The sequence below is a fragment of the Camponotus vicinus genome, unplaced genomic scaffold, assembly GCF_025532165.1.
Source record: "Camponotus vicinus isolate PSW18456_S1 unplaced genomic scaffold, iyCamVici1.0 SCAF_13, whole genome shotgun sequence".
Taxonomy (NCBI): Eukaryota; Metazoa; Arthropoda; class Insecta; order Hymenoptera; family Formicidae; genus Camponotus; species Camponotus vicinus.
Genome location: NW_028141949.1, coordinates 8437568 through 8448390, shown reverse-complemented (window position 1 = coordinate 8448390; position 10823 = coordinate 8437568). Strand labels below are relative to the sequence as shown.

Sequence of the window (10823 nt, the reverse complement as noted above, 5' to 3'; positions counted from 1 at the left end):
CGCGATCGATGGTCTGCGGACCCGCTCGGAACAGATAGTCCAGCACGGGGGAGTGGCGTTGGCTGTGTCCCTGGACATAGCCAACGCGTTTAATACTCTCCCGTGGGACATGATAGGGGCGGGACTACGAGCGCACGGAGTCCCGGATTACCTGTCCAGCGTAATCCGGGACTATTTCATGGGAAGGAGTATCTCCTGTCGCGATGCCGAGGGGGTGCGTAGGCGGTGGCCCGTCGTGCGCGGTGTTCCGCAGGGGTCCGTTCTGGGCCCGTTGCTGTGGAACATCGCGTACGATGAGGTATTGGGGAGGGTCCTTCCCCCCGGCTGCCATGTCATCTGCTACGCGGATGACACGCTGGTGGTAGCTGGGGGGAAGGACTGGAGGGATGCGACCGCGTTGGGGAACATCGCGGTGGCCGGGGTGGTCCGCGGTATAAAGGCGTTGGACGTGAGAGTGGCCCCCCGGAAGACGGAGGCCGTCTTTTTCCATGACGGCTCCCGGGGGGCCCCCCCAGATCACATTTAAGGTAGACGGACACGACGTCCAGGTGGGGACTCGGATGAAGTATCTGGGTCTCCACCTGGACGGAAGGTGGACCTTCGAGGAGCACTTTGCCCAGCTGGCCCCCAGGATAGGAGGGGTAGTGGCCTCGCTGGCGGGGCTGCTGCCCAACCTGGAGGGGCCGGACGGCCGTGTCCGCAAGCTTTATGTGGACGCGGTCGGATCGGTGGCCCTCTACGGGGCACCGATCTGGGCGGGTGCTGCCTCGGCGTCCAACAAGATCAGGGGAGTGCTACGAGGGGCGCACCGCCCCATAATTTTAAGGGCCGCGCGTGCATACCGCACGGTTGCATATGCGGCGGTGGCGGTGCTGGCGGGGTCGCCTCCCCTGGAGCTCCTGGCCCAGGCCCGGGCCGAGATGTACTGGGGGATTAGGAGGCTCCGGGGGAGGGGAATTGTGGTGGGGCCGGGGGCCAAGAGAGCCATCAGGCTGAAGGCGGCAGACTCGGTCCTCGTGGACTGGCAGCGGCAATTGGCCGGGCCAGCCCGCGAGAACCAAAGAGTTGTGAAAGCCGTCCTCCCGGTCTTCGGGAGGTGGATGAGGAGGGCCTGGGGGCGGATCACCTTCCGGGTGGCGCAGGTGGCGGCCGGGCACGGGTGTTTCGGTCACTATCTGTGCCGCATCGGGAGGGAACCAACCCCCAGGTGCCACCACTGCGAGGAGGACCGGGACACGGCGCAGCACACTCTCGAAGCCTGCTCGGCTTGGGAGGTGCAGCGCCGTGCCCTGGTCGCAGTGGTGGGAGCTGACCTCTCCCTCGGCGCCGTCATTGAGGCGATGCTGAGGGGGGAGGAGGAGTGGCGGGCAGTGGTCTCCTTTTGCGAGGAGGTCATGCGGAACAAGGAGGAGACGGAGAGGGATCGGCGGATGATGCCCGCCCCAATGGCAGCACGAGGAAGAGCAGCGGCCAGAAGGACTCGGCGGGGGAGGAGAAGGCTGATTGGGCCTCCGGCCCCACCGCTGGACAGGGACTGAATGGGGGGAGGGACCTTGTTGAGACCCACTCCCCCCTTCACTGCAGGCTTGGCGGATAGGTGGGAGTGAGAGGGAGGTTCCGGGGCTGTGAGGGCCTCTTTATGGCCCTCCTCGGTGGCCCCCCTCCCTTCCCCCCACCACGGCATAAGAAGAGGCCCCGTTCAGGGGCCGCGGCGAGTGGGGCCCCGGTGTGGAGCGGGGAGATCTCCCACCGGGACAGAACCCCATTGGACGGAGCCGGGAAGCGGACGGGTGTCCTCCCTCCCGGCTACAACGAGGGATTGCGGTGGGGGAGTCGCGGAAGAATGCCTGTGGCGTACCCGTGGCTCCCCCGTGACACCGCGGTGGAGGACACCCGCAGGGTTTTTAGCCGGTAGGAGTCCGGCATAACCCTCTCTCTCTCCCCGGGGAGGGGGGATATCCATGAGGATTTCCCCTGCGTATAAAAAAAAAATGTATGTATTCGCATGTGTGTCTGTATGTGTATAGCGACCAGCTGATCGCAGCAGGCGCCCCGCGTCTGACGGTGAATCGCGCCACCCTTGCCTGCCTCTTGTATTCGATCCGTCATACGTTAACTACTTCCTTTAATAATTCAAAAACTAAGCTTCGGACGAAATTTTGCCAAAGGAAAAATCGTCTTAGAATTCGGTCAAGATTATGTTTTTGCAAAAGCATAAAGTTATTTAGAATCACCCTGTATATATGTATATATACAGGGTGAGCCATTTTAATTAACGCACGCAATTATTTCGGAAACAAAGCATTTTAGAGAAAAATGTTTCAGACAAAAGTTTTATGGTTTCGAGGGGGCCATAAGATGGTATCATTGGTTTAACACTGAAGAGTCATTTGAAGGTCACGTGAAGGTCACTTCAATTTTTTTAAATGGAACACCCTATATATTTTTGCACACTCTTGTAGCTTATCTCGAGAGCTTTCCAAAACATTATAATTAAGTACCTTTTCGTTGAGTACTTTTTGAGTTATGAGGCTTGAAATAATTTCTTAATTTTACATAAACCGTAAAATATCTTGTAAAATATTCATTTTTCGATTATCTTACCTTAATACTTTTACGTACAAAATAATGAGAGGAATCAATTGGTGTAAAGAAAACACATAGTTGTTTTTAAGAAAAAATATGGAATTGTTAATTGCAAATTACATATTTTTTCTTCAAAACAACTATGTGTTTTCTTTAGACCAATTGTTCGAAAACCGAAATATCATTCCGCTTAAAAATTATTCGCAAGTAAAATCCGCATTTTTCAATATGTTATAAATTCGCAAATTCGAATTTAACGGGCGTCGAGAAACTTCTCGAGATATCTATTTTTCAGAAAAACTCGATCGTTCGTATTATCTCCAATTTTTTTGGGGCATAAGAAACGCGTGTCATAAACAGTGACAACAACAACGTCAACCGTCGACAAAATCAGCGCGACGCACGGGCATGCGCGCCCATACGTCACGAACAGCTGATTGCCAATCAGCTGTTCCAAAAAGACTGCGCGCATGGCAACCGCGAAAAAGCCGACGTCAGACCTCATCGGCGGCCAATTACGCGCGGCGCCATGAGGTCACCGCTAAACAATTAAATTTATTGGGCCACGTCGCAACGGGCCCAAAATTCCGCTCGCCTTATAACGGGCACCGCACGCGAGCAAGCCGAAGTCTCGCACTTTTTATCAAACCGCTTAGTTAAAACCGCTCCGCATAGTAAAAACCGCTTATAACGACCGCTTATTCTCTTGGACTTTCGCAATCTTTGTATCAAACCGCTGATTAACCGCATTACACGACCGCTTACGACTTTGGACAACGCATTTTTCTCGCTCTTGTTTCTCGACACCGCTCGCGATACCGCTCGCGAAAACCGCGCTCACTTTGTTACATCGCTGTTTCGCCAATCGAAATCACTGCACTAAACACTTGTCTTATAATTCTGACTCCAATACACGTCAGTCCTTTGTGTGAACGAGGCGCACTTTTTTCGCTTTACGACCTTCCGGTCCCATCATCGCACTGTCGGATTCGCTCGCGAACATTTCTGGTCCTTCGAGCCGGATTAACATCCGCTTCCGCAGTTCGTGGGTGAAATTCACGTGTGTCGTCCAGTGCGCGAACCTGAACAGAAAGACAATTAGTGAAGATGAGTGCCGATTTGAAGGCGTTGCTGGAGGCGCAGAATGATGTCCACGGGCGAATGTCTCGCTCCGTGGACAATCTGCGCAAGATGGGCGTCTCAAACATCACCGCCGAAGCCATCCAAGCTCGCCTCCACCTCCTCGAGACGCTGTGGAACAAGTTCGAGGCTCAGCATGAACTCATCAGGACTGCGCTGAAAGAGAAATATCTCGACAGTGAGTACGCAAAAGCTGATTTTATTGACATTGCGGAGTCAACTTACGTGACACAGCGGAGCACGTTAGTCGGGTACGCGAACAAACTCAAAAGCGAGCCGCCCAGCGTGCCGAAGACCGAGGCTTATCAGGAGCACGCGCTCAAGACATCGTTGCCGCGGATAAAGCTCCAGACGTTCTCTGGCGCGTACGGAGACTGGCCAGCGTTTCGCGACATCTTCCTGTCCATTATAGGAGACAATCCGTCTATCTCTAACGTGGAAAAGCTCCACTACCTCCGTACCAGCTTACAAGGTCCTGCGGAAAAATTAATCCGGTCATTACCGATTGTCGGGGGCAATTATGAGCGGGCGTGGACGATTCTGAGCTCGCATTACGAAAACAAACGGGAACTCATTCGCGCCAACTTCGCCGCTTATACCGCCGTGCCAAAAATGAAAGCCGCAACCGCCGACGAGCTAAGTCGCCTTTATAACGCCGCCACGACTGCCATCAACGCTCAGGAGAGCATCGATAGGCCCATTGCCACGCACGGGATGGACCTTTTCAATCACCTGCTCGTCGATCGATTCGATCCGCAAACTCGGATGGAATGGGAGTCCTCCATACGCGGTTCCGTCGATCCGCCGAGTAATGCCGTCCTGATGGGTTTCATGTCCGAGCAGATCCTCACACTCAACGCCGTGCAGCCGAACTCCGTTGCGAAATCCGGAGGAACTTCCAAATCCGCGAAATCGCATTTCGTGAAACGCACATCCGACACCTCGACGTGCGCCGCATGCAAGGGCAAGCACTCCCTCATGCAATGCGCAGAGTTTAAGTCAAAACCCGCGAGCGACCGAAAGAATTTCGTAGAAGCAAACAGACTGTGCTTCAACTGCCTTGGCAATCACTTCCTCGCCAAGTGTCAGTCGGTGAAGACTTGCTTCACGTGCAAGTCACGACACCATACGCTACTCCACGACGCATACGCACCAGCCGACGGAGCGAGCTCGTTGTCGGCCAAACGAGTCGCGTCAGACCGCAAGGCGATCCTCCTCGCCACCGCACGCGTCACTGTTACGGATCACCTGGGGAGGCCTCAAGACGTTCGCGCGCTGATCGACCAGGGATCGGAAGTCTCTCTGGTCTCCGAGACCTTGGCGCAACGCTTGCGTCTGCCGCGGATCCGATCCTCGATGATCATCGCCGGGGTTGGAGGAGCATCCGGAGCTACTCGCGGAAGGCTATCTCTAAGCCTCGCCTCTGGAGTGACAGGGGCCACGCTTCCAGTCATGGCGTACGTCCTTCCGCGCCTATCGACATACCAGGGTCCCATCGTGAGAAGTACCATCACCTGGCCACACATTCGCGGTCTTTCTCTGGCGGACCCGCAGTACCTCGACCGAGATCCCATCGAGTTACTGCTCGGCGCGGACGTGTACTCCGCCATTCTTCAAGACGGTCTTCGCAAGGGGCGCAGGGACGAGCCCATCGCGCAGCAAACCTCACTCGGCTGGATCCTGTCAGGAGGTAACAGGGCTACGACCCAAGGCAACCAAAATACCCACCAATGTTCGGTCGATCACCACCTAAACGACCTGGTGCAGCTATTTTGGGAGCAGGAAAGAGAGCCTGCCGCTCCCGTCGCTCTCACCGCCGAAGAGAAGAGGTGCGAAGACCTCTTCACCCGCGAGCACGCACGCACCAGCACCGGACGGTACGTTGTGAGACTGCCGTTCGCTGGAGCACCGCCCTCTCTCACCGAGACCCGCAAGCCGGCCGAACGTCTGCTCAACGCCATGGAGCGCCGCTGCTCCAAGGACGCTCGATTCGGCGATCTTTACCGCAGCTTCATGCAGGAGTATGAAGACCTGCAACACATGGAGACAATCAACACCTCATCCGAACAAGAAGGCACCGCTAAGTGCTACCTACCGCATCACGGAGTGCTGCGGGAAACGAGCACAACGACAAAGCTCAGGGTTCAACGGCTCACAGCTCACGACCTCGGGCACCTCTCTCAACGCTAATCTGCTGACGGGCGCCAACCTCCTGCCAGTTCTTGCCGACGTGCTCCTCCGTTGGCGCTGGCACCGCCATGTCTTCGTAACGGACATGGAGAAAATGTACCGCCAAATCCTCATCCACCCGGAGGACCGCGACTGTCAACGGATTCTCTGGCGGCACCGTACCGCCGACGACGTCCGTGAATACCGCCTACGAACGGTCACGTATGGCTTGGCTTGCGCGCCATTTCTCGCCATACGGACCTTACGCCAGCTCGCCGACGACGAGGGTCTGCGATATCCGCGTGGAGCTGTCGCGCTGCGCCGCGATACTTACGTGGACGACATCCTCGCCGGAGCGTGCACCATCCCGGAGGCCACCACATTGCAGCGGGAGCTACGCAGTCTCTGCACGGCGGGCGGGTTTCCACTTCGGAAGTGGGCAGCCAACAACACCAGCATTCTGGATGGAGTCCCGCACGAACACTGGCTCCCCAGCTCACCGCACTCGTGGTCTCACGAAAGCCACGCGACACTGGGTCTTCACTGGCACCCGGCCAGTGATCATTTCACTTTCTCGGTACAGGCGCGTCACTTCACGGAACTCACAAAAAGACGCGTCCTGTCCGAAACCGCACGATTGTTCGATCCACTAGGGTGGCTCACTCCAGTAACAATGCGAGCCAAAATCCTAATTCAGTCCGCCTGGTTGAAGAAGTTGGACTGGGACGCTCCTCTTCCGTCAGCAGACGCCCTGTCCTGGAGGAATCTTCTCACTGAACTTCCGCGGCTGAACGAGATCAGGGTCTCTCGCTGGTTGGGCAGCGACGGACCGCACGCACGGATCGAACTCCACGGGTTCGCCGACGCCTCGGAGCGAGGATATGCCGCGGTGGTGTACCTCCGCTCCACTACTGAAGATGACACCGCACTTCACTTGCTGGCTGCCAAGGGCAAGGTCGCTCCGGTGAAGCCAGTGTCATTGCCGCGACTCGAGTTGTGCGCGGCCACCCTACTAACGAACCTCACTCTTCACACGCGCACTCTGCTAGATTTGTCCACAGCACCGGTCTTCCTGTGGTCTGACTCCAGGGTAACGCTGCACTGGATACAAGGACACGCCTCCCGCTGGAAGACCTACGTGGCCAACAGGGTGTCGCAAATCCAGGTCCAGCTACCCGAGGCTCAATGGCGCCACGTGCCGGGACGAGACAATCCTGCCGACTGCGCCTCCCGAGGAGTCCAGCCAAGTGACATGGTTAGTCATCCACTATGGTGGACGGGACCATCCTGGCTGCTGGGAAGCAAGGCACTTTGGCCAAGCAACGATTACGTCTTGCCAGACGCGGAACTGCCAGAGCAACGAGCCGTCAGCTCGCTCAACGCCGTCGGCAAGGCCGTTACTGAGCCAGACGTTCTTCTCCGTTTTTCTTCGCTGCACCGGCTGCTCAGGGTGACGGCTTGGTGTCTGCGATGGCGTCAAAAAACCGTCAAGAGGACGCACAACTCCGTTGACACCGCACACAATCTCGAGCCACACGAGATCGAAGACGCACTTCTGCGATGGGTTTGAACATCACAAGCACTGCACTACCACACTGAAGTCTCATCACTGAGCAAGGAACGTGCATTGCCACCACGCAGCTCGCTCACCAGGCTGAGTCCTCGCCTTGACGACAGCGGCGTAATGCGCGTCGGAGGCCGACTCAAACACGCCATCCTGTCTCACGATGAACGGCACCCGATCATCGTTCCGCCGGACTCCTGGATGACAAGGCTCCTGGTGGATTCCTGCCACCGCAGAACACTACACGGCGGAGTGCAGCTCACCCTCGGGTTGCTCCGCCAACGATTCTGGATCCCGCGAGGAAGAGCCATAGTCAAGCGCCAGATCCATCGATGCATCGTGTGTACGCGATGGCGAGCCACTGTACCGCAGCCACTGATGGGCAACCTTCCTCAGGAGCGAGTGACTCCAGCGCGTCCATTCCTACGTACCGGGGTGGACTACGCCGGTCCGATCCTCATCCGGACCAGCAAGGGACGAGGCCATCGAGCAAACAAAGGTTTTATCTCTGTCTTTGTCTGCCTTAGCTCCAAGGCAGTTCATCTAGAAGTGGTCTCCGACTACACGGCTGAGGCGTTCCTGGCTGCCTTCCGTCGCTTCGTTTCCAGACGGGGACTCTGCCACGAGGTGTTCTCGGACTGCGGCACTAACTTCATCGGAGCAAGCCGAGAACTCCGAGAAATGTTTCGCGCCTCAACTGCCGACGGCCGTCGCATCGCACAGGCAGCAGCTTCAGACGGCATAAGGTGGCGGTTTAATCCGCCCGCAGCTCCTCACTTTGGCGGACTTTGGGAGGGAGCCGTCAAGTCTACGAAACATCACCTTCGAAGGGTCATCGGCGAGGCAACGCTCACCTTTGAGGAGATGACGACTCTTCTCACACAGGTGGAGGCGTGCCTCAATTCGCGCCCGCTTCAACCACTGACCGACGATCCTGACGACTTGGCGGCACTCACACCCGGTCACTTCCTGATCGGAGCTCCCCTTCTGGCCGTCCCCGAGCCGTCGCTTGCCACTGAGAGAGATAACACGCTGTCACGATGGCAGCTTCTTCAAAAAATGCGCGATCACTTTTGGGAACGGTGGTCGCGCGAATATCTCCAGACGCTGGCTTACAGACCGAAATGGCAGAGGAGCGAGACCGGCCCAAGCGTCGGCGACCTGTGCCTCCTGCGGGCGGAGACAACACCTCCAACCCGGTGGCCACTCGCCCGAATCACGGCACTGCACCCGGGAGACGACGGCGTAACACGCGTGGTCACCGTGCGCACAGCATCCTCGGAGTTCGTTCGGCCACTCGCGAAGATCATCCTCTTGCCAGGAGCCGACACCGCAGCCTCTCCAACGCACTCGGATTCGTGAGCTCTTCTAAACTCCGAATTTTCTCAAATGTTTCACGGTATCATGTTTCCGAGAATCGTACCGCGCTTAATTACATGTAATTATATCCAGGCACATTCAATCTTATGCGAGATCCGCGAGCCGCGTCATCAGTCTCTTTTTTTTCTGATTTCTCTGTTCTCTCTTTTGCGCCACAATTTCACGTTCACGTTTACATTTCACTGCACTCGCGAGATTATTCACAAATTCACTGTACATTTTCTCATCATTCATCACTGTATAAATCTCTTTACTTCACACGATACTATTCTCGCGAAAGACACGAATAAACTGAACAACACGTGTCTTTGTACTACGTCACGCATTCCATTCATGATCACTATCACCAACTCATCAATCGGACCGTTCGCGACACCTGCCCGCGCCCGAACACATTCGCAAATTTCGTCACGTACTGACGAGGCGGGCGGGATGTTCGAAAACCGAAATATCATTCCGCTTAAAAATTATTCGCAAGTAAAATCCGCATTTTTCAATATGTTATAAATTCGCAAATTCGAATTTAACGGGCGTCGAGAAACTTCTCGAGATATCTATTTTTCAGAAAAACTCGATCGTTCGTATTATCTCCAATTTTTTTGGGGCATAAGAAACGCGTGTCATAAACAGTGACAACAACAACGTCAACCGTCGACAAAATCAGCGCGACGCACGGGCATGCGCGCCCATACGTCACGAACAGCTGATTGCCAATCAGCTGTTCCAAAAAGACTGCGCGCATGGCAACCGCGAAGAAGCCGACGTCAGACCTCATCGGCGGCCAATTACGCGCGGCGCCATGAGGTCACCGCTAAACAATTAAATTTATTGGGCCACGTCGCAACGGGCCCAAAATTCCGCTCGCCTTATAACAAGCACCGCACGCGAGCAAGCCGAAGTCTCGCACTTTTTGTCAAACCGCTTAGTTAAAACCGCTCCGCATAGTAAAAACCGCTTATAACGACCGCTTATTCTCTTGGACTTTCGCAATCTTTGTATCAAACCGCTGATTAACCGCATTACACGACCGCTTACGACTTTGGACAACGCATTTTTCTCGCTCTTGTTTCTCGACACCGCTCGCGATACCGCTCGCGAAAACCGCGCTCACTTTGTTACATCGCTGTTTCGCCAATCGAAATCACTGCACTAAACACTTGTCTTATAATTCTGACTCCAATATACGTCAGTCCTTTGTGTGAACGAGGCGCACTTTTTTCGCTTTACGACCTTCCGGTCCCATCATCGCACTGTCGGATTCGCTCGCGAACACCAATTGATTCCTCTCATTATTTTGTACGTAAAAGTATTAAGGTAAGATAATCGAAAAATGAATATTTTACAAGATATTTTACGGTTTATGTAAAATTAAGAAATTATTTCAAGCCTCATAACTCAAAAAGTACTAAACGAAAAGGTACTTAATTATAATGTTTTGGAAAGCTCTTGAGATAAGCTACAAGAGTGTGCAAAAATATATAGGGTGTTCCATTTAAAAAAATTGAAGTGACCTTCACGTGACCTTCAAATGACTCTTCAGTGTCAAACCAATGATACCATCTTATGGCCCCCTCGAAACCATAAAACTTTTGTCTGAAACATTTTTCTCTAAAATGCTTTGTTTCCGAAATAATTGCGTGCGTTAATTAAAATGGCTCACCCTGTATATATATATATACACGTACAGATTATATATTTTACTAGATGCAGTTTGCATATGCGCTCTAGTTATTAATTAAAAAAATACTTATTAAGAAATATTTATCCCAGAGGCGATTTATTCGTGGGCTGGTTGTTTTTAGAAATATTTCATACCAGATGCGGTTTGCATGTGCGATCTGGTTATTAAAATATTTATTTCAGAGGCGATCTATTCGTGAGCTGATTATTTTTTTTTAATCCAGAGGCGATCTAATTCGTGTGCTGGTATAAAAAAACCTAGAGGCGATTTAATTCGTGTGCTGGTTATTCAAAAAAATCCAGA

At 54.1% G+C, this 10823-nt stretch overlaps 3 protein-coding genes across 3 annotated transcripts; all 3 read left to right on the top strand.

Moving 5' to 3' along the window:
* The first annotated feature begins 3693 nt into the window (after positions 1 to 3693).
* LOC145963657 (uncharacterized) lies at positions 3694 to 5916 on the top strand. Its single transcript, XM_083085790.1, has one exon. It carries the CDS (start codon positions 3694 to 3696, stop codon positions 5914 to 5916), a length of 2223 nt encoding a protein of 740 aa, XP_082941916.1.
* Positions 5917 to 6001: 85 nt separating this feature from the next.
* Positions 6002 to 7465, top strand: LOC145963656 (uncharacterized). Its single transcript, XM_083085789.1, has one exon. It carries the CDS (start codon positions 6002 to 6004, stop codon positions 7463 to 7465), a length of 1464 nt encoding a protein of 487 aa, XP_082941915.1.
* A 372-nt stretch (positions 7466 to 7837) lies between these two features.
* On the top strand, positions 7838 to 8821 carry LOC145963655 (uncharacterized). The gene has a single exon (XM_083085788.1). The coding sequence runs from the start codon at positions 7838 to 7840 to the stop codon at positions 8819 to 8821; it is 984 nt and encodes a 327-aa protein (XP_082941914.1).
* The last annotated feature ends 2002 nt before the right edge of the window (positions 8822 to 10823 follow it).

Excerpts from the sequence above, each read along its gene's own strand:
- LOC145963656 (XM_083085789.1), top strand. The coding sequence starts at position 6,002 with ATGGAGAAAATGTACCGCCAAATCCTCATCCACCCGGAGGACCGCGAC.
- LOC145963655 (XM_083085788.1), top strand. The coding sequence starts at position 7,838 with ATGGGCAACCTTCCTCAGGAGCGAGTGACTCCAGCGCGTCCATTCCTA.
- LOC145963657 (XM_083085790.1), top strand. The coding sequence starts at position 3,694 with ATGAGTGCCGATTTGAAGGCGTTGCTGGAGGCGCAGAATGATGTCCAC.